The sequence below is a fragment of the Polistes fuscatus genome, unplaced genomic scaffold (genome assembly GCF_010416935.1).
Source record: "Polistes fuscatus isolate 324 unplaced genomic scaffold, CU_Pfus_HIC Scaffold5, whole genome shotgun sequence".
Lineage (NCBI taxonomy): Eukaryota > Metazoa > Arthropoda > Insecta > Hymenoptera > Vespidae > Polistes > Polistes fuscatus.
The window spans coordinates 10448086-10472663 of NW_025113129.1; the positions used below are offsets into that span (position 1 = coordinate 10448086).

General features: G+C 36.3%; 1 protein-coding gene across 2 annotated transcripts in view; it reads left to right on the forward strand.

The window, feature by feature from the left end:
* Positions 1-5695: 5695 nt before the first annotated feature.
* Positions 5696-24578, forward strand: part of LOC122522599 (protein rhomboid) — a 116718-nt gene continuing 97835 nt past the window's right edge. The window contains exon 1 of one of the 2 annotated variants that reach the window (XM_043643804.1): positions 5696-5808. In XM_043643804.1, coding sequence (XP_043499739.1) covers positions 5696-5808 — 113 coding nt within the window. Of the gene's footprint in view, positions 5809-11236; positions 12161-24578 lie in introns of those variants that run through there. The other variant, XM_043643803.1, reaches the window with a different exon arrangement.

Genomic DNA, 24578 nt, shown 5'->3' on the forward strand with positions numbered 1-24578 from the left:
TTTATTATTATTGGAGCGTACATTTACGATATTTGCAATAATAGTTCATCTTTACAATTAATTTTCATCTTTAATATTTCTCACACATCATACAAACTGTTAATTGTGTTGTTTATTCATAGGATAGAAATAAAATAGTCACATTAACAAATATCGCGATAAAATTAGAATAAATCTATGGGAGAAATCGCAGGGTAGCAAATTTGCATAGACAACAATTTAGCATACCGAATCATCTGGTCTAACGGTGACCCGTTGGATAACCCTTGCGTAAACGCAACATAATGAAATCCATGCCATTAGGCCGAGCACGAAAGGTAAACGACTATACTATCGTACCAACCAACCAACCAACCATCCCTCTCCTTGTCCCCTTTCCGTACAAATGTCGGTTTCCAGCTCGTTCGTCGCATTTCAACTTCGATTCGGATCGAATGGAATAGCGGCAGCGACTCTTGCTGAAAATTTTCACCAAAATTCTCGTTGAATTCAGCGAGGTGAAAAGTAGTAGCGTCGAGTATCTCTAAATCGTAATATAAACATACTTACGAGATATACTGCTTACATACTCATAGGGGGTGTATACCGAATTGTAAATATGAAGGTAGTACACGTCACGAAATATATTATATATGTGTATGTGTATTTGTGTGCGTGGGCGTGCGTGTATGTGGGTGGGCGTATTTACGTCGCAAGTAGAAATCGATATTGTCGCGTAAGGATTCACTTCGCTTACCGATCGTTCCTGCGATAAGTAAAACGTTTGAAAATAAATCAGTAAGTATTCAATTTTTACTATACAATATTGGGTTGTTCCAAAAGTTTCTTATTCTAACTTTTTCTTATTCAATTTTATATCTAATATATTTCTTTCTACGTTATTTCATTCTTTTCTATTATTCCTTGTATTAATCAGTAATATAATATAAAATACAAGATATTGTACATTTAAAATTGCTAAAAAATATTATTCAAATAAATATATATATAGAATTGGAGAAAAATTGTGTACGTATTTTCCCAATACATGAATTTAAGATCTCATTATTAATTTTAGTATAAAAACCGATGAAATCATGGAAAGAAAATATTCAACAGCAATTCGAAATCATTTGTATACGATCAATAAATTGAAAGTACGGATAAAAAAAATGTATGTTGACATTTTTCATTGAAAGGAAGTATGGAAAAATCTTCTATTGGAGAAAGAAAGTATTACCTTTCCTCGAGGTAATATATATATATAAATAAATTAGGTTTTAAACCCGAATATATGTTTAAACTCGCACGAATGATTATCAATAAGGAAGGAAGAAGAAGCATTGGTTAGTGAAGTGTGATGAGGATCGTGCAGTTGCTCAGAGAGTGGAATAGAAGTGGTGGCGAACTCAGGATGCCGGACGATCGAGCAATCCGATGATCGCACCCTAATCGAATTAAACTCGGCGCGTGTACTCTGCTGGTGTATTTACGATGGGCTGACTCGTCGCTTTGGATTTGCTACGTTCGCGCGATAATGGCCGAGAGATTGGTTGGTTGGTTGGTTGGTTGGTGCGTTGCCGTTCGACGACCACTGAACCGACCTCGATCTCTCTACTCTTACCGACTCCTACCCTTTCAAAGCACGTCTCAATGCTGATCTCCAAAGGATTACGTCGAAAGTCCAGCTGGCTACGCCAAAGATCTTGAAAATCAGCAAAATTTTCTCTTCAAAGGTGTATCTTATTACACCTTTCGTAAAATTCACGTTTATCTTTTTCTTTGTCGAGGTCATCCAATTATCGATTTCTTTTTTTTGTCCCGATCCTTTTAAACGATACATATAATATACATATATACATACTTATTTTATATACTCGATTATCATTTTTTTTCTTGCTTTTCCTGATTAATCAGGATTTTTTTTGTTTATCGATTATCGCTATACTCTTATAAGATATATTTATAGCTGATTTATTTTAATTGTTAAAATACATCATTTACTTACTATACGGGATATATTGTAAATGATAAATTATATCGAATGCAAATTCAATCAAGTGTACAATTATTCCGGGAAAATTTTCAAACTTATTTTTATCAAAAACAAAAGCTTGCATGAACAAATTTTATTATTATTCGATTTATTATTAGTCTTTCGTTTAGAATCATCCCCTGTTAGTTTATATCAGTAGTTACAGAATACTCTGTGTGTATGTACGTCGAATATATGATAAATATTATGCGTTATTCGATCGTATTACATCGATAAAAATAAAAGCGATCGAGCATGTAGGACAAAAATATCGTCTCGATTTTCCCATATATTTTCCATATTCGATTAAATAAACCATTCGTTTATCTAACACATATGAAATATCCATTTTCCGAGTTCATCATCGATGAAGTAGAAAAAGAGAAGAAAAACATAAATAAAAAATAAATATAAAAAAAGAAAAATAATAATAATAATAAGAAAAATTGAAGAATACAATGCTCATTGAAATGTACAATTCCTGTATTTGACGAAATTCAAAGCAAGTAAGATCGATATACGCGAGAACTCTCGAAACAAATTTCTTCCGAATGAAATGATTTTTGAGAGATAGCAAGAGAGAAAGAGAGAGAGAGAGAAAAAAAGAAAGAAAGAGAAGGGTCTCGAAAGAGGAAACATTTCAAAGGAAGAATATTCTCTGAATGTTTGCCTGAATATACGCGGTTTTAAAACGATGCAGTTTGGAATATTCATAGACCGTTGTAGCATGTATAACGTACCGATAAACCGGACTAACGCGGAACCGAACGAAACGCACGAGCCTTTGCCAGAGATAGGACACTCCATTTTGATGGTTAAAAGATGCAATGGTAATTGAATTAATGAATCATTCGTTCTACAGAGAGAAATAGAAATGAAGTGAAACGGAGGCGGTCCGTGACAGAATACTTATTTGGATTACGGGATAATGGTACGGTTTGGTATTATGTAGCTATCGTTAAACATTTCAACAAGGGATAGTAAACGGCTTAATAATAATTCTCGTTCGCGAACAAAGTTCAACAAAGTAACGTATGATTAAATAATGGATAATAGATAGATAAGTAAAATAGGATAGAAAATAAAAAAAAAAATAAAAAGACAAAGAAAAAAAAATAGGCAACATCGTCATCGGCATTATTTGCATTAGTTAATCCGATAAATAATTCGTTATCACGTTGTTACACTGATAAGCCGATTAATTAATTATTTAACGATCGCATTTCGGACGGCTATTAATTATCAACCTGACTCTAACATTTTTTTTTCTTCTTGTATTTTTCCATTATCAAGTTTTCACGAGAAAGAAAAAAAAAGGACAAAAGAGAACGAAGGAAAAGATCTTCTATAATATTTGTTGGGTAAAAGATTTAAGGAAAGGAAATGGTGGCAAAAGACTTTCTAGTTCGCGATAGGCAGCGTATTAAAATGCATCAAGTTGCATATAGCTAAGAAGAAAGATCGATCCTGTAGCATCCCTTAGTGACTGTCAAGTTAGTAGAGTGGCATGGAAGCAGACTTTTCGTAATCGAAGAGCCTCGAGAAAGTAGACGGAGGGAAAGCTTGCTAGATAGTAGGAACGGGAATGAGAAGGAGGAGGATGGGAGAAGAAGAAGCAGGTGGAAGATGAGGTGGAGGGGAAGAAGAGAAGAGAAGAGAAGAGAAGAGAAGAGAAGAGAGAAACTCAGCTGCAAGGTGGAAGCGCCTAATACCACTATTATAGACAGCCGAGTAATCCTGCAGATGGGTCCTTCTATGACCGTGATTGCTCGTTTGAGACGACCAACCTACATACATACCACTGTACAAGCTTCTACCTAACCGACGTTATCTACGTCGATTTTCACGGAGACAACTTATTTTAGATTTTTTTATTTTTCCTACAACCTTCCTTGCTATTTTAACGAGAGAGAGAGAGAGAGAGAAGAAGAAGAAGAAGAAGAAGAATCGTTAAATGTTCTTGAACGAGGAGAAAGGATGAAAAATCGACTAAGTAAAGATAAGGAAGACCAAATTAGGTCTCTCTCTCTCTCTCTTTTTCTTTCTCTATCTCTCTTTCTCTTTTCTGCTTATTCACCTTCACGAAAGAGAGACAAAGAAAGAAAGGACGATTTGAAAGCAAATTAAATTTACCTCCAGCCACGAGCTTTACCTCTCCTTCTTATTCTATCTATCTCTCTCTCTCTCTCTCGGCCTTCTTTTTGGCAATCAAACGTGCAAGCAAGGAGGAATCAAGCGCATGCGTCGTTTGAACTCCCCTCTTTCCTCTTCACCCTGGTAAGGGGAACACTCTCGTCATACAGCAAGCAAGCAAGCAAGCAAGCAAGCAACCCCTTGGCGCATCCCCCGTCCATGGTAGCCGCAGCGAGACCGAAATTCGATCCTCTCTCATCCTCTTCCACCTTCGTCTAACTACAAGGAAGTTCAGTGGCATCGTAATCAGAGGGATACGACAAGCGAGAAGGGCCTGCTGAGACAGCGTTTCGAATTATTACGGTAATACGCGTATATTTGAAACGGGAATTGGAGGCTCTCGTCTTGCTTTTCACGTCGAAAGCTGAAACTCTCTCTCTCTCTCTCTCTCTAAAAGGGGAAGAGAAGGGGGGACGCTTCAGGCTATATTCTGTGTGGGAGATAGCAGGACAGCAACCATTTTACGGATCGCTTTGCACGATCTATTTGTTAATCGATTCGTTGGTCAATTACGAGAGCACGTTAAGCTAAAGCGAGTGCGCCCGCGTTTATCGTTCATAGTACGATAATTCGATATCGAATGGTAATGGGTAGGGTGTATCTATTATTACGAAACGTTTCGATAATTTTACCTATGCAAGAGAGAGAGAGAGAGAGAGAGAGAGAGAGAGAGAGAATTTAGGTAGAAATTTCCCTAGGAGGCAAGTAATAGTAAGTATACGTTTCTCTCTACGCTACTGAACCCAACGTACTACTTAGCTTTGTATACACCAACGCAAAGTACGACGAGTATAAGACGACGTTCTTGTGTTTGACCAGAGCGTGCACGCGCACAAACACCCGTACGATCACCTGCTTGCTTTCTCAACGTTAGAGAAGGAATACATGCATACCTGTACGTGTATACTTACTTACTTACTTACTTGCTTACATACACATATACGTGTATATGAGTGTATACATAAATGAGAAGAGAGCACACCTACTACGTAACTTAACGTCTCAGAGTTTGCTGCTAGCGTTCTTGCTTACATTTGCCTAACAGCGTTAACGGATCCTGATCCAAATATCAGACTTCGTGCTTCGAGGAAGACCGCAAGCGGCCTTACTCAAAATGATCTTGCCAAAGCTTCGGGAAACCGCCTCGTTTAGCAGCCTCTTCGGACTCCCTCGACTCGTGTCTTCTTTGATAGCAACCGTCGGATCGTTTGATCTACAGAAATTTTATGCGAGGGCAACGTGCCAAACTTTTCTTGCCTTCGAGCATCTCGATCTTATTTTTTCACTCTATTTTCTTTTTCCTTTCTTTTTCTTTTTCTTTTTCTTTTTCTTATTTATTTTTTTTATTTTCCAAGATAAAACGAGAACACCAACTTGAATGATGCTTTTTTTTGGTGAGATTCCACCAAACTCGGACTACGTTTCGCTGTTTTCTTTTTTCTTTCTTTTTTTTTTTCTAATGTACTGTTGTTTTTCCTTTGCTTTCAGATGAGCGGTAAACGTACGAGAAGTTTCAAATGCGCGGTCCACCATCGCGACCGTGAGGTGTGCTCCGAAAACGACTTCCATCTGCTGGTTCACGAGCCACCCTTGTTTCGCAGGTAATATTTAATCTATAATTCTTTTCTGTCATAAAGTTTACGATATTTCTAATGTTACATAACCAGTATCATTATAAAATATGCTAAATCAAACAAAAATCATAGGTGTGCAAGTACAAAAAATATTCAATACAATAAAATAATACACAAAATATACAATTTGCTTAAAACAAATTCTCTCATTAAGAATAAAATTAATAAACTTTTTCTAAGATACATTTTATCGTAAAATTATTAGGAAAAAAAATAATTAATCAACATTTTAACACGCAATAATCCCGTTTATCGAAATTACCTTTCGTTCCTTAAAATAGAATAAAAGATAAAAGAAACAACAAGAAAAAACAAACAAACACGACAAGAAAAAAGGAAAACCTAGCTAGCCGAGCTAAAGGTAGAGTATAAAAGGGCAAACTCAGATAAATCGATACTTTCCCTCTCTCTCTCTCTCTCTCTCTCCCTCTCCCTTCCCCCTTTCTCTGTGACATCTCGTGGAGACGGTAAAAAGGAGTTTTCCCGAAGTATAGAGAAAGAGAGAAAGAAACAATTTCTCTCTCTCTCTCTCTCTCTCTCTGACGAGGGGTGAATCTTAGCTGGGTACGGATACCTACTGGTAGAGAAGAAAGATGCGCAAGGTGAACGGATAAAATGAGATAAAATGAGAAGAAAACGTCGAGGTCCTGTGTTTTACTATTCCACTGGAATATCTTACAGTACGTACCGTACGTATCGTACGTATATGTATGTGGGGGATGGAGAACAGAAAAGGGTGGGAGACACGACCGTTCTTACTGTGTTTCTGCTCTGCATTTTATGCGCCGCATCGTTACCCATGCGAGGGAATCTCGAGCGTGGGAGGAGGGAAGAAAGAGGGCAAGGGATCGGGGGGGAGGGGGAGGGAAAGAAGAAGAGGAAGAGTGGCGACGTTGCTTGTAGCTCGTACGACCCGCGAACCATCAACGTCTTCCTGTTTCTCTTCTTGGCTCAACGACGAGAACGATCTCCCGTTCTTTATTCCTTCTTACCCACCCCCTCCCTCCCCCTCCACCCCTTTACCACGTCCCACTGATCCCCCTACTTCTTTCTTTCTTTCTTTCTTTCTTTATTTTGTTACTCGTCTTTCTTCGATTCGCGAACGAATTTGGAGGAAACGTCTGGCGCGTTATTTAAAGATTTAACTTCGCTACGAAAGAATATGACTTTGGATGAATGGATTTCTTGCCCCTTTTTTCCCTTCCATCGGTTTTCCTCCTTTTCTTTTCGTTCTTTCTCTTCTCCATACGCGAATACGGTTCGTTGTAGGAATCGCGTTATCCTTCGTTAAAATTGTAATGAAAGTAAACGATTGAGATGATTTTATTGATAATAATTGGTTGATTTAAGAACGTTTATCTTTGTTTTTAATTAAGGGTAGTATTATTTGAATGGAGTAGTTAATATCTACCGTTAACCCTATGGTAAAAACTAAAATAGAAAAATGATACTACTCGTTTTCATTTATCTTTTTTATTTCGTTTTTCAGAAACGATAGGTAAACGCGTAAGAAGTAGTACCTCCTCTTTTCCACCCGCGTTCTTCTTCATTTTCCAAGACTAATTACGACTTAAGCCAAAACTAAGAAACTAATTGTATGTAACGTCCGATCCTTAAAGCTCGTTATCTTCGTGATTAATGATGCAGAGCTTCTTTTCTCTCTCGAATGGAAAGTTCGGAACAAACGTGGATAGATATACTACTTCTCTTTCTCTCTCCTCGCGTGTTCCACGCTTTTCTCGAGTTTCGCGACTTTCAAGTATTACCAAGTTACTGCTATTACTACTATTACTACTATTACTATTACTACTACAATTAGATTTTCTCGTACTTTCTCGCCGTAGTTCTACGGGGAACGTAATGGTACAGTAAAAATCGTCGTTTTCTTATAAAATTCTATGCTCTTTTAATAATTACCAGAATTTACTTCGTTTCGTGAACTTAAGAATAAAAAAAAAAAGAAAAAGAAACTAAACGAAAAGAATAATCAAAGTTCAAGTATGGTAACGAAATAATTCAGTGTCCCCCAAGAGTCACTTTACTGACAAAAATAATCAATATTTATTTATTAAATACAATGACAATATTTTATTCCTTATTACAAAATATACACATTTTCAATTACATAATTGTTAAAAAATAAGTATAACAAAAATGAATTTATAATAGTATGAGTAATCGGTTAACGAACAATAATTACATCATTCAAAGATTATATTAGCGATTCGAATTGTCCGAAAATAGAAATCTTTTGCAAAAGTATTCGTTATCCGATTTGTTAGTTAACTAATCACCCACTGTATTTCAATTCGGTAAGACGATTTTATGTGGGATATTTAAATAATATCTTTATTAGGTTTAGAAATCGACTAACATTGTTAATAGAAATCAATCTTTTAATATAAAAACTCATACAGTCTTATATATATATCCAACATTTTTATCATGCACCTGAAACCATGAAAAAAAAAGAAAAAAAAGAATAAGAATAAGAATAAGAATTTTTAGCGAGATACGCTAGTAACAGTAATAGTTGTAGCCAAAGAGGAATGGTAAAACGTAAAAGGAGGAGGAGAAATGAGAGGGTGTTGTATATACACGCGAGAATAACCGCGAGTAGTATGCTAGCGCCAAGACTTAAGGGTTCTACTCACACCGAATTTCAAGTACACAACTCCGAACCTGCTCGGAATATAGCCTCTTTTCATATTTTCGTTGAAACTCTGTTCTCTCTCTCTCTCTCTCTCCCTCCTGCTCTCTCTTTTTCTCTCTCATACATTCGTAACTCCGCTACAACGATTTTCTTCGGCCCTTCTTCTACCTCAACACGAGACGATATTTTATTTGCAAGGAACCTGCCTGCAGGTTGCCGTGCTTCTCTCTTATCTTGTGTACACAGGAATTTCATCGCGGCACGGAGATTTCGTGTTGTTAAAGTTAGAGAGATAGACCGTGAGAAAGAGGGAGAAAGAGAGAAAGAGAGAGAGAGAGAGAGAGGGGAAGAGGGCTAATGCTGTGTCTCTTTCCTTGATCTTTCTTTTCCCCCTTACGTTTCGTCTATCTTTCATTAACTCTTCTCGGTTTTACCTCTCTCGTAGGGTTCCTCGACTATGTTTTACTCTTTCTCTCTCTCTCTTATTCCTTTCGCACAGACGATAAGATGAATTATTTATGAATAGCAGCCGGGAACAAGTCGTATCGAACACGCTCGAGGAACCCCTGGCACTGCTGCTCGACGTTTGATACGTATCCCACATTCGTCTCTTTCGTGATAAGTTTTGCTCTTATAAGAGACATGAATTTTCTTTATATATTTTACCATAACAATATTTTCTTACGATTCTATAATTAATATCGAGAAACCGAGTAATCGAGAATGTTTATATATTATCATTTATAATATCGCGACAAACGAAGAGAGAGAGAGAGAGAGGAAACGTTTGTACGAATTCATTTTCGTGGATTTTTCTTCGAGGAACTTGTAAATTTGTTTTCTTTTGTTTTCTTTTTTCTGTTTAATTCCCAATCAAACAAATTTTCTTGCAATTTTAATTACATTGAAATATATTTACATAAAATTATTCGATAATATATTTATTATCGATACGAATCGTTACGAATGAAAGTAGTGATATATATTCGTAAGAGATTCTTTTTTTCGTGAGGGTGCTTCTAAAAATGTCAAGAAACGTCAACGACGTTGGATTTTCTTCTCGTCGAAAAGAACGAGGAAGAGACTTGTAACGAGTTACGTGACTTCTCTTGTATATACTTTTCCAATTGCCGAAGGATTTTCTTTTAAAATAAGAATATAAAAAATAAAAAGGATAGATGTTACTTGAATAATACGAAACACGTATGTATTCCCAGATCACGAAGAAAATCCTAGTGGTGAAAACAGATATTCCTTGTTGAAAAATGACGTTAAAAGACAACGCCTGAATATCTTTTTACTCGCAACATCGAGTTGGCGTTTCAGTCTTCGTTCTTTCATAAAATAGATACCACAATTTTTTCTTACTTAGTGAATATAATTAAATACCTTTGTGCAATCTATCGTGAAAAAAATATACAACACCAGTAATATCGCACCATGTTAAGTATAACGAGCTTAAGTTTTTTTTTTCTAAAGAATGTTTGTGATAATTTCGTGCAAGTTTTCTTTTTTTTTGCTCAACGTATGAAACATTAGAATCACAAAAGTTGATCTTATGTAATTTTGTCTACATACAAAATTGTATTTTTTAGAAAGAAAATTTATGGAAAGGGATGAGGAATTTCAAAGGAGTACACAGAATGACAATAATCGATTATTTTGCAAACGTGTTTTATTAATTTATCGAAAAAGAGCATTTGGTGTAAAAAAAAAACTTGTCACAAAAAATTGTCACATAAAAGAAGAAGAAGAAAAGAAAGAAAAGCAGAAAATAAACAATTAGTCTTAAATGTCAGCAGCGTGGTCAATCGATCGAACGATAAAATCCTTAAAGGGCACCGGGGTTTTGGAAGGTAGATTATCCATAGCAGGTCCGAGTGGTCACGCAACTAACGTGTCTCCAGCTAATAGAGGGATAACGTAAAAGGTGACGTGGCAAAGTGGCCCATTGGTTCGTGAAAAATACGCAGGGCTCGTCGAGGGTGGCGAAAACATCTGCACCTGGTTTTCGTTGGCATCGTCGTCGTCATTCACCAGGTTGGTTCGAAAAAGAAAGAGAGAGAGAGAGAGAGAGAAAGAAAGAGGGGGAGACAGCAGAACAGCATCTTGCGTTCGAGACACCAAATATTTTATGGAGTGCATCACACTATCCGAAGAATCGAACGGCACGAGCAAACTCCATCGTAAATCATTTTTAACACCTATGAATTATTTCACCCACGTGTAATATATATTTCGTTCTTCTTCGATTTATATACGAAGAACGAGATGACACTTTCAGTAGTTTTCGACACGGAATATCTAACAATCGAATTTGGACGCGCACTGACTCGACGACGACGATACGTGTGACACTACTTGCGTTTGTTTGATTTCGATAAAAAGCTATAAAGGATAAAAGAATAGAAGAGAAGATAAAAAGAGGATAAAAATAAAAACAAAAAGAGATAAAGCAAAGGGGAAACGTCGAATGAAATTTAACGACGACGCGCACCGCGCGACGTGCGTCGAGCGAATGCCGTCCGTGCTAGGAGTCGCAGGGGTCGAGTCGGCGGCGCGTACGAGCGGCGTGGCTCGTGACTGGCTAGCGGAGCTCCCCACCAAGATCCGAGAGCGGCAGGGGCCTATCGGTGATGCGGTCTCCCCACCGAGCCCGTAGGACCGCGTGTGCACCCACGCAGGGCGGCTCGTGGCCGCTCGTCGCTCGAGGCTCCAAGCAGTCAGTCAGTCAGTCAGTCACTCAGTAGGCCCGCGGCGCGCCACGAGGTGGGACCTGCGAACGTACGGCATTGTACATGTGAAAACACGTTTTCTTCGGCCGCGATATATATCGCGCGCGCGCGAGCGCGCTCTTACACCTGTCAGTTTCATTGGCCGAATCAACGATCAATTATTTATAATCATTCTCTTTCTCTCGTTTCTTTTAACGAGAAATAAGAGAAAGAAAGGTGAACTTAAAGTTAACACAATAAGGAAAGGAAGGTTTGTCAGAATAGGGACCGTGGCGCGTAATCGAATTCCTCGTTTCGTCGAGGACGAGCGTGCGAGAGCTCGCGTATTTCGCGCGAGCGATCGCGCACCCGATCGCGAAAGGACGTCGTCATCATTGACGAACATCGATAACGACAAAACCGGTATTAGAAAATTACGTTACGATTTGTCGAAGGTGTTACTATTTTGGCTACCACGAGCTAGAAGTTTGAGGAATCATCGTCGTAACGCGGTCTCGCAGGAAAAAAACGCGTGACCTTCGCGATATCAAAAAGTGCCGCTGATTACTCCTGACGCTAGTGCTACTCTTATATCGGGAGGTGCTAACGAATGTGCAGCCACTACTCGAGAATTCGTAACTCGTGATTCTATCGATTATGGTGCTGCTGGTGTGCTGATACGAGATTGTACCTCCTCCTCCTCACCGGCAACGTGGAGACAAGAGGTCGGTGGGACAATGTGCGTGACCGCCACGCCACTGAGCGCGACCAAAATTGTGAAGGATAACGCGAGACAGGGAACCAGGACTACTGCTACTAATAATAATAATATTACAACTGCTACTGCCGTCAACATCACCAACGCACAAGTTACACAGGTGCAAGGATCTCACGGCACCACTACCAGCAATGTTCTTCCCGAAATGGACAGGCCACAGCACACGTCGATCATGTAAATAACAAACCACGTATTTTCTTCTTCTTTTTCTCTCTATGCGCTTTCACATTTTTTTTAACTTTGATGAATAACAAAGAGTTTATGCTACATTCTATTGTTTTCCCTCGATTCTTCGACTGTTCTCTCAATATATTGAAGAAAATTACATCCAACCGGTGCTCGTCCGTTTGATGACTGCTTTCGTTTCTCGTGACATTCGTTCGTTTCTTCTTGCGAAAGCAGGATGTTGTATTTCGAAATAAAAAAGACTAAAGACTCCCGAAATATATAGGAATCGAAAATAGAAACGCCTCCAAGTACCACATATTCGAAGAAACATTCTCAAAACGATTCGTATATTAATAACAATCATAATAATAATAATAATAATAATAATAATAATAATAATACAAATTTGATCAATCGGATATGTTTATGTGTCGGCAAGACATTGCAAACTATTCTCATCATTCTCTTCGAAAATTTCATATCTTCGAGAGAAGAAAAATGTAAGAAAGACCACGATTTGACGTAAATATTCTACAATAGTAATATTTTATCCGATTAGATGATATTCGTGTATTTAATAAAGTAATATTTAATAAAGTAATCCATCTCTATTTAACTCTATGTAAGAAAATTCACTTGTTTACTTAGGTAAACTTCACGTAAGTGATTCGCGTAAAATATATCCGCGTTTTTACTTAATTTCTATCGATATATACAATACGTTACGAGTGTTGTACGTGTTTGTTATGATGTGAGAGAGAACGAACGTTTCGAGAATCATTGTTTTCGTAGGATAGTACGATAGAAATCGAACGACGACGTAAGAGAAGACACAAAATAAAGGAGAAGGCAACGTGGATAAACAACGTACGATCTTTTCAAAGTCGTCCGTTCTTTGTCGGCTTCTCGTTTGCTCCTCTTCCTCTCTCACTCTCCTGAGGTGTAACGTCGATGTTGCGCTTTGTCTCACTTTTTCAACGGCGACCCAACGTGTAAATCTTACTTTCTTTTTTTTTTGTCCTTCCGTCTAAACGGAAGAAAAAAGTGCTATCTTATCGCGTGTCGAAGGTATACAACGTTCTTTGTTTTTCTTTTCTTTTCTTTTCTTTTCTTTTCTTTTTTATCTCCTCTTCTTCTTTTTTTCCCCCCTCTCCTCCGAATTTCATATTTTCCTCTAATTGAAAATACGCATATCAATAATAGGGGAAATTGGACGTAACGTATTACACTGTGTGTCATGCATATTTTATATATAAATAAATATACATTCATGTATGCGCATTTAGTAATAATTTATTCGTATGTATGTATATATATGTTTCAGTATGCATGCATATCTCTATTTCTCTTTCGGTGTAATAATGCAAAATATGTATCACCCTTTTAATCGATTCCGAATGAACACTTTCTATTCGTGTAATCACGTTTTAACATTTATTCGATAACTCCAACGTTATTTATTCGAATCGATAAAGGTATTATTGGTAGAATACACAACATATAAATATATATATATACATACACACATGCATATATATACATCTAGTATCCTATTCTACCTATACACGCCAATCATTTATTATATCAAAACTGATTGTTTGCGATGCATTTGTCGAACAACAATCTTTCTTCTTTTCATTCATTCATTCATTCATTCTCAATAACAAACATATTAACTTAAACGATTCATAAAATAATTCCAATCAACTACTTGAATCGAAAGAAAAAAGGTAGTAGCAGAAAAAATGGCGGGCAAATCACACACACGACGTACAAGCAAGAGACACGCATATGTATATGGATGGTGCACGTACACACTCGTATAAAAATGGTTTGGTTGGTGGAAAAGGTAGACAAATTTTCCTCGAGTCGCGATGCGTTACCAACGGACACTTCATCGTCCGTCGGCACCATCTGTCGAACGTGAGTTCTCAACCCTCCCTCCCTCCCTCACTCCCCCTCATCTTTCCCTCCTTCAGTCCCTCCTCTCTCTTTTTATCTTTCTTTTTTTTTCCGTGACATGGAAAAGCGGGACGCACGAAAGAGGCCTGTGCCGTCGACTCTTCTTTCTTTTATTTTTTCCTTTTTTTTTTTTTTTAACTTTTTTCTATGTATTATTTTGCTCTCTTTTCCTCACCCTCGCATATTTGTTCGCTTTTCACGTCCGACCTCTCCCTCCTCTCTTTCTTCTTGCCTTCTTTACTCACTCATTCTTTCACTCACTCACTCACTCATTCAGTGTTTTCTTCCTCGTCGATCCGATCGAACCATTAGTTCCGCGTTATAAAATGGTATCGCGCTATAAATTGGAATCGCCCAAAGCGCGAAACTTTGTCGAACGATAAAAATCTTTTTCTCCGTTTGTTGTGTTGTGTTGTGTTGTTGCTGTTGCGTTTTGTTCATCGGTTCGCCAGCGAATCGTTTTATTTTTTTCGTGAACGATCACAGTTAAAAGAAAGAAGGTATGAGAGGGAGAGAGAGAGATAGAGAACACTTTTCTTCCGATCTTACTTTGTTTTTTCTTTCTTTTCTTTATAAGTATTTTTGTGTGTAAGTACAGTAAAGTTTCGAAAGAAGAAAATGTTTTTGAAATAAAGGGTGAGAGAGAGAGAGAGAGGATTTTTACATGATGGCGGAAAATCGTAGAAAATATGTGCCAAGAAATTTAAAACCGTCGAAATGAGACGAGATTTCCTTTTTTGTACTCCTTTTTTCCGTTCTTTATTTTTTTTTATTATAAATTATTTTATTTTATGATTTCTTTTTGACGCGTGAGAGCGTACCCAACGGGTTTGAATTTCCTTTTCGAAATCCATTCTTTTGATATAACAAAAAGAAATAAAATACATGTATGTGTATTAAATTTTAACAATTTATTTTTCTCTGCTTCGTTACATTCGTCTTTCGGAGAAAAAACGTCTCTCTCTCTCTCTCTCTCTCTCTATCGTAGATATTTTTTCCTGACAAATGAAAATTGTCGGTATAGAGATTTATATTGAAAAAGGAAAATAAAAAAATAAAAATAGATTTAATACGTTTATTATAAAAATAATATACATGTATATGCTTAACTTAGGTAAAAGGGACAGAACTTTATTACGAATAGAATTTTAATGAAACAACTCGAATAGAAACGTCAATTAGAAAATGAGAAAACTTTTTTTTTTATGCGTCCACTACTACTACTACTACTACTACTACTACTCATACGTACACGTATTTAACTACAGAAAATTACAAAATAAAAGAAAAAAGAAATTTTTTTCCAATAAAAATGCAAATAAGTCGTAGGTACATATAAATTACTTACTATTCGCTTTTACCATATATTCGTAATTTTCAAATTACGTTATATTTCATTGAAATAAATTTAACGAAAGAAAAATAAAAAAGAAACATAAAACATGTCTTATCTTTGTAAGAGAGAGAGAAAAAAAAAGGAAAAAAATAAATTATATTTTAATTGTTAAAAACGTATTAGAAGAGGAGATAATCGTGACTATGGGATGATCGATCATTACTTTTCACTTTGCTCTCGTGTAAACTGAACAAAAAGTAACAGAAAGAAGAAGAAGAAAAAATAGAAATAGAGAGATAGGGAGAGAGAGAGAGAGAGAAAGAGGAAGAAAGAGGAAGAAAGAAAACTAAACGAAAGTAAGCACGCGACAGGTTGGTGCGTCACTCTATTTATCCTGACTAAGGAGAAAGGTAAATAAGAAGGACGATGCTTGTGTTTCGTTAGTGTCTCGGAAGCGGACAAGAAGAACGAAGCCTTCTATCTTCCTCGTTCTCTCTTTCTCTTTCTCTCCCCAACTATCTAACTCTCTTGTGTCGAATGCGAAACAAAAACACCATACGGGCAAAAAGTTTACAGCTCGATATATACCTATGGTGGGGGAAATAAACGATAGAGAATATATTCTAAAGAACGAATAAGAGTACATTTAAGTTCCTGGTTGGTTGTGTACATCTCGCAAATAGGGCAATTTCATTTTTAAAAGGGCCACTAAAATTCGAAAATGAAGTTAACGATGAATTTTTTTTGTCTTTTGAACTTTTACTTATCTTTTTTTTTTTTTGGAAATTTACTTAGGATTTTATTTTTGGAATAAAATTAGAATTATATATCACGAACGGAGGGTGGGGTGGGGGGTGAACATTTGCTAAGGTGAAACATGTTTCAAATGTTGGGAATTAAAAGGGACACTAAAATTCGAAAATGAAGTTAACGATGAATTTTTTTCTTTTGAACTTTTACTTATTTTTTTTCTCTTTTTTTTTTTTGGAAACTTACTTAGGATTTTATTTTTGGAATAAAATTAGAATTATATATCACGAACGGAGGGTGGGGTGGGGGGTGATCATTTGAAACATGTTTCAAATGTTGAGAATCACCGATAAAGTATTTAAATACTTTAATGCTTCGTTGTTTTACTCACTTCGATAAAATTCTTCGTTGAAATATCGCGTATTTCATGTATCGTAATTGTATTTATGGAAAAGAAAAAAAATATATCTTCTTAACAATTCTGAACGATTGAAAATATTAATAGGTTTTCCTCTTCTATGAAAGAAATTTTGTTGTAAAGTGACAAGCTTCTCGCTTGTTGCATTAAAGAACGCTTGTTTCAACACATGTCGATAATAACTTTTGAGCGCACTGTCAATTGTGCAAACACGATCGAAAATTGAAGCGGGACGGGAGGAGGAGGAGGAGGAGGGGGGTAGAATTTAAACGAAGGAAAAAAATCATTATTAAATTGAATCATTCTCTTGGAAAATTGTTTCGATGATTACTTTCGTTTCGTCGTGTATAAAGAATGTTATTTAATATTTTTCAATCTTTCAACAAAGTAAACAGGAAAATAGTGGAAAAAAGATTTCACGAGATATTTCGAATTTGTTCGTAAAAATAAATAGCTGTTCTTATCGTCTCGTAGAAATCAAAGGTTTATCAAGAAACAAGGAGTTTATTTAGAGAGTTTTAGACGAGGAGGAGGGGAAGGAGAGAGAGAGAGGGAAGGGTGAAGGGTGGTAAAGGGATAAAATTTTTTGTCTCGAGTGAAAATCGACGCGTCGCGGGCTAAAACTCGCGAACGAACTAAACTCCAGATGAAAATCCTCTTACGATCGTTTATCCCGATGGAAATAATCTCTTTTTCTTCTCTGAGTGGTAGAAAAGGGTGGAAGGGAAGGAAAAGAAGAAGAAGAAGAAGAAGAAGGAGCTACTCTTTAAGGCCTTAGTGGGTCTTCGTGCTACTCTCAAAAATACAGGATTTACATACTTAAATGTAAAATAGGGTAAAAATTATCGAACTCTGCTTGAAAAATATATGCTAATGCTGTCGATTATCCAAACCGACTTTGAAAAAGATTTACCTACCTACCTACCTGACTATGTATATATCTACTTACTTACCTTTCGTTAAAAGTAATTGTCAAGTTTAATTAATTGCTTTGCCTTTAGATTAAATTCCGATGAAAAATAAAATCGAGGGAGTACACGTGTAATATTTTCTTTTTTCGAATTTTTATTTAAATACACAAAATATGTTAAAAATCACTCTTTACCGAACTGACAAATAATACGAAATTGATTTTAACCATGTATTCAGAAGATCGTATTTTTAACAACATTGTAATTGATGATTTATATCTTAAAATATAAAAACAAAATCTATTGTTATTTTATTAACGCGTTAAATGTACATCTCGCGTATACACATATGCGTTATTGTAGACAAAAAATTATCTATGAAAAATGACTCATATATTTCACGTAGTCGGTTAACAGATTGTTACAATTAATATTTTATATTATATTTTGTTTTCTTTTTAACGAAGTAATTTTTGAGGGAGGGGGCGGGGAGAATACGCTATATAACTATCGTAGAAAATTATGGTCAAAGAAATTTCCATCGTATTATATTTTTCCTGTCTATCGCAGGAACGCGTTAGTGATTAGTATCGATCTTAAGAAATCGTAGGCGGCGGACGGGTGTGTTTTTCTTGTTACGTCATTCTTCGTTCCCCTTTTGACGCTTTTTCATTTATAATAGACGAGCGATTGTGTAGTATTTTATACTATATAAATGGTAGCCAATGCACGGAAAATGCTTTGCCTATAAGCGAACGTTTTAAGAGAAACATAAAATAACCATAAGCGGCGGGCAAACGTGTATCCGATGGTGCTCTACCATTTATTATAAGAGATTTACAAACAAAACCTTATTCGTTTTTTCGGATTTGAAAGTCGACGTATAAAGTGAATTTTTATGTTTAAAATACTTTTCCGCTACTACTATTACATGGTAAATACATGCACATGCGATACATATTCGTGTGCTGCATACGAACGGTGGGGGGAAAAGCTCTACAACAACAACGAAATAACGCGGGGAACTATTAAGGACGATCCCTTTAATATCTCACTTTACATTTTTACAATGGTGGAAAAATAATCTTCCCCATTGGTCACAAAGGAATATGAAATATAATCTCTGCGGAATTTTAACGAAAGAATTCTCGCGTAGATATACTTACTTACTTATTTTTAACACACACACACACACACGCACACACAACACTAACCTTGTTAACGCGTTAACTTTTTCTTCACTGATTTGGAATCAAGATTTCTCTAATTTTGTTGTCCAGAATTTTAACAAAACACTTAGTATTTTATAATAAATAAATATTTAATAGTTATATATAATAATTAATAATGCGAAAGAAACGTTTATTCTTAAATTTGTATTAGATAAATGAAAACAAGTGAAGGTAGTAAAATAAATGAACCTATGCTTATTTACTTAAATATAATTTAGTAAACATTGATTTAAAGATTCTAATGGTCTAAAAAGTTTCTATTTGAAACCTTTGTACTGTCGAGTCTTCATCTTAAGAGACATATCATACACTTCATAATTACAAAGTATAACAATAAAGTAAATAAAACGGATATTTTACTTTCCTTACTTATTTAAACTGTCTTATTTTTTAGTTAAAGTAAAGTTCAAATAAAAAATTTAGAAACGTCGAAAACTGTTGATAAAAAAAAAATTGTAATATAATTCGGAGTGCAAAGGTTTAATATTACTTACGTGGATATTACCTAATGAAATGTATAGTAGTGGTAGTAATAATAATGAACGGATTACGTGCGAGCTTTAAATTTGCTAAATCGCGACATCGCGAATCGTTCAGGGTTGCGATGTGGTTTGTCGTTAGGCAGCCGTTGATAGAGTTACTACTATCGCGTTCACGCTAATGATCAATTACGTTTCGTACCCATCCATCGATTTGTCATTACTAGCGATCTGTTTTGCGGATCGCACGCGGCCTGTTTAGCACCAGCCGGTCGTTACAAACAACGTCTCTGAAATTATCCTGGCGATCGCATGAAGAGCCCTATTTCACGATACCGACAAAACGATCATTAAATCGTTGACGTTTAGTCGAATCTAGTCGTCATTTTCGGTCCTGTTCGTTGATCAATTACGAAAACAGCAGTAGAAGGAATATACAACCCGTCCGTGTTTGTACGCGAACATCTAATTGGTTACTCGTTTTATCCAATTTTTGTATTATTAACTGGATCATCAATTAGTTTCGAATAGGAAACAAATTTTCGATTTTAACAAGTTCGATGATTATATTCTTTACATAACGATTTCTGTTTCTTTTTTTGTGCATTTTGTTGTTTTGTTTAATACAACGCTTCCGGACAACTGTTCGTTCTCGTTGAAAGATATTTTTTTATAATCAATAAATCGAATGGTTAATTGAGGAACAATGGATTGGTATATGCTGTTACCTACCTAGGCTCGTTTAAATCGAAATAATAATTTAACGTGAAACGTATTTAATGGTTTCGTTGCAATTTCGCGAATCAGAACGGAGAGCGTAAGAGTTCGTAACGAGTGAAAAATAATTTATACTTTTTTGGTGTTTGCGTGTCTTCCTTCATATTTTTGTTTTCTAGTGGAAAAGCTATTCGAAACAAATCGACGGAAATAAAGTCGAGAAAATGAGCAAAAAAAGAATAAAAGAAAGAAAGAAATTAAAAGTTTCTCAAACTACCTTAAGTGTTATTTTGTTGTTGTTCATCTTTATACGCTTAAATAGTAACACGTAGAATATTATATTTCTGGGTCGTGAGACATGATTGGTCGAGGACTAATATAATACGATAATAATAAATTTTACATGGTCGGACCCGAAAACCGGGCTATGGGGTAATAATCTAAAGCTCATGCGAAAACTCCCCTTTCGTCTCGTTGCACGCTTCTGAATTCACAAATTTAATATACTCCCGCCGCGTATTTACTTAGTCGCCCTCCGTTGAGTATTTTACTTGGACGCGAATCGCTCTTGGGACTGTCTATCGTTGTTACCTGAGAGAGAGAGAGTAAGGGAGAGGGAGAGGGAGGGGGTGGAAAACCAAGTAAATCCACAGAGACTGAAGCATCAAATTGTGTATCCTACCTACATTTCTCTTTATCTTTGTATATACAAATATTACATACGTATATGTGTATGCATGTATTTGCATATACGTACATGAATGAGTGATGTTTATATATACATATATGCATATACCTATGTGTATGCGTATAGGTAATATACGTCTACTATAGGGAATCGTTTAAAAGTTTCAAATGATTAATTCAATTTTTATAACTTTAGAAAATTGTAGATACCAAAGTGTTTTATATTGATTTGAAACTTGTTTACATTGATAATAAATATTTTTAAATAATTAGACGGAACATCGCTAAAACCGATGAAAACTTTTATGACCATTGAATAATAAATGATAGGACAATATCAATTTCCTCTACCTTTTTATTTAGCGTAGTTAATCGATTTGGCAAATGAGCGATTCGTGCGTACACCCACATACATATATCTTTATCAAAATATTGCATCTCAGTATCATCGATAATGTAATCGATTTTATTCACATGGAACAAATCGAAAAAAATGGAGAAAACTGGGAAACACTCGTTATACTACTATACCGTTTCGAGTTTTAACGTATCCAGAATGGTCGAGATACGAACACGCGCAACGGCCGATCGAACATCGGCACAGAATGGGAGTGAGAGAAAATACAGTGTCAAAAATCGTAGAACGAATGTTGGGAAAAATAAATCGGACGGAGTTGGTAGAAACGAACCAAAAATGCCGATGCTTTGGCTTCCGGATGAACGATTTTATTTGTATTTGGGTTCTCGATCGTTGGGACATACCTTTTTACGTACTGTTACTTTTTCTCTTACTCCCACTACTTTTTTTTTTTTTTGATCACTCGATCTAATCGTCGAAATAATTTTCCTCTAGTAACACTCTGATGTCGGTGCTTTAAGCCTAGCGTATTTAATTAATTATTTCGTCACGCGATACGCTTATATATGCCGATGAGATAAAATGTGTGCTATACACCTACGGTGAATAGCCTTTTCTAATGCTTTCGTGTTCTCTTTTAATCTTTTTATCTTTCCCTCTCTCTCTCTCTCTCTTTGTTTCTCTCTTTATTTTATTCTATCTCCATCATCGTTCTCTTTCGACGACTGGACAAAATTCGCAAAATCCCAAAGTGTGTGTTGTCGCAAACCAGTGCGTTAAATAAAATGACATTTTATCGTCGAGCCATTAATAAAATCCATTAAAGCGCAGGGGGGAGGGCCCATTGTTGTTTTTACGAACAAATCCTATTTATCGAGCTTGTACGTTGAATCTTGAAAAAGCTCCTGTCTACTACTACTACTACTATTACCGGCTATACCAATTCGTAGTTTACTCGATCGGGGTATTCCTATCTCTCTTTTTCACTTTCTATTCTGTATATTCGTATCTTGCTTACTCGCACGCTTGGAAGAGTAATTTTGCCAAAGCATGTGTTGGCGATACACACTACGAGTATAGGAGTATTAGTAGTAGGAGGATGAAGAGGAAGAGGAAGAGGAAGAGAGGGTGAAAGCTCGTCGACGAAATCGTGCGAAACTAGCCAAACACGGTGCCGTTTTAGGAGCGCATGTTCGCGTAAGTGCCCCCGAACGACAATGGCGCGATTTAGAGTTTGCACAGGCCGCTGGCCCGCACCTATCGTTTGCCCCTCTATGTCCCTGACTCTCCAATCTTCTCCCTCTCTCTCTCTTATATTTCTATCTCTTTCCCCCCTTTTCCTCTTCCACTTCCTATGTCTCTAATGAAGCAGTCTCGCAATCGCGAGACTTCGCTTTCCCGATTAACTCTCTACGATGTGATTGTGCTTTTCGAATATATATATATATACAAAAGAGAGAGAGAGAGAGAAGAGATCTCGGTTTAGAATGGGACTATGTAAAGTTAGAAACAAATTTTCAAAGTATAAGTGACCAAACAGAAAGATATTTATTTTCAATAATATCAGAGTATTTTGAAATCTGTATACACGTACACATTGTTACTATCTAATGGACGCACCTTTTGCAATATGAATTTAGAGATGTTTCGATTTTATGAATTGATTCCGAAAATGAGAAAGAAAATGGGGACGCTTAACCTTTCCTCGTATCATACATTTATACATATACATACATATATATATATACATACATCTATATAGAGATAGTGGCGTTGCGAATGGCAGGGACAACTCTATGAATATTCCTGTATATATGTATATTCGTACGCGATCATGCTACCATATAGAGGAAGAAAAATAAAGAGAGAGAGAGAGAGAGAGAGAGAGAGAGGGAGAAAGAGAATGAGAATGAGAATGAGAATGAGAGCGAGAATGGGAAAGAAGTTGGTTGTAAATTTCTTGCTTGGAACTGAATAAGTAAAAGCTATCTCTAGTCGGATCTAATTTTTCTCTCGGTTTTACAAGATATCTCGTTTCGAGAAGGAAATATAAGTTTTCTTTACTTCCATACTTTATTTCACGAAAATTTCAACAAACCACGTTTATTCATTTACAAGAGATCATTCACGCATACGAAATATGATTGACCCGTACTACTTATTATCAGTTACTCAATACTACCTTTCTTTTTGTTCTACTTTTTCTTCGGATCCGATCGAAATTCGAAGAAGAAAACTTTTGGAATCATTACGCACAAACTCCGATAACTTTTTAATCTAAATCTGATCTCTCAATACGATAACGATCTTCCAAAGAAGAAGAAAAAGAAGAACAAGAAGGAGGGATTGTAGGTAAAGAAGGGAAAGTCGTTATCTTTCTGGTACCTTAATAATATTTTACGAGACTTTCCGATGCCAAGGAAAAATAGAGAGAGAAAGAGAAAGAGGGAGTAAATAAAAGGACTCAAAAGGAAGGGAAAAAGAGAAGGGAAAGAAGAGAAGACAGGCAGCCGAGCTTTCGACGGTGAAGTGTCTTTCAAAAAAGCTCTCGTCCGTCTGTTGGCGAAGCTTTTCGAGAGCAATAGAAAGAAAGAAAGAAAGAAAGAAAAAGAGAAAAATAGAAATAGAAAGACGAAGAGACGTAGGTAACCGGGCAACGGGACAACCGGCAAGATGGACTTGGTTGGGTGAGTTGGTTGGTTGGTTGGTCGGTCGGTCGGTCGGTCGGTCGGTGAGGAAGGGTAAAGGGAAGGAAGCAGGCTGCTTGCTTGCTTGCTACCAAGCTGGCACCTAACAAGTGACAATTACCGGCACTAACGAGCACCAGGATTCGTGGTGTATAACCTTCGCGTTGAAGCTTTCGCTAACATGTCCAACCGGTTGCCTGTTACTCTCTTCGAGCCCTTCGTATGGCGTCTTTTCTATTTTCAACACCGCCCTTACTCTCTCATTGGTCCGTTCCCGTTTGAGTGTTTCGTCCTCTATCGACTGTTCCATCAACTTACTACTCTACTATACTCAATTTATTTTATTATTATTATTATTTTTTCTTCTTCTTTTATTTTCTGTTTTTATCTAAACAATTTTTTACGGCTTCAATAATGTTCACGTTTTATGGAATCATTTTCTTAAAAGATTATTAGTTAAAAGGTAATTTTAGACATCGAGTAAGTATGTATGGGTATGAATGATTTTAAGATTGGATTAGACTATACTAAATTACGCTTTTAAGGAATCATTCGAACGAAGATATCTATATACAGATATATACTTTCTCTCTCTCTCTCTTTCTCTTTCTCTCTTTCTTCCTTCCTTCCTCTCCTTTTCATTTCTTCCCTTCTCGAATTCCTCTCGTTATCGCGATTCATGCAAATTTCTACATTTTCGTCATCCGTTTCTCTCTCTCTCTCACTCTCTCTCTTTCTCTGTCTTTTCACGCGACACCAGAGTATTCTCGTCTTCGTAGAAATAGGAGTCTAGCAAGCCCTTTTAGAAATTCAACGAAAATTACTGGTGTGTGTATTTGTGCCTGTCGAGCGACATGAATTCGGAATATGAATTTATCCTTGCTTAA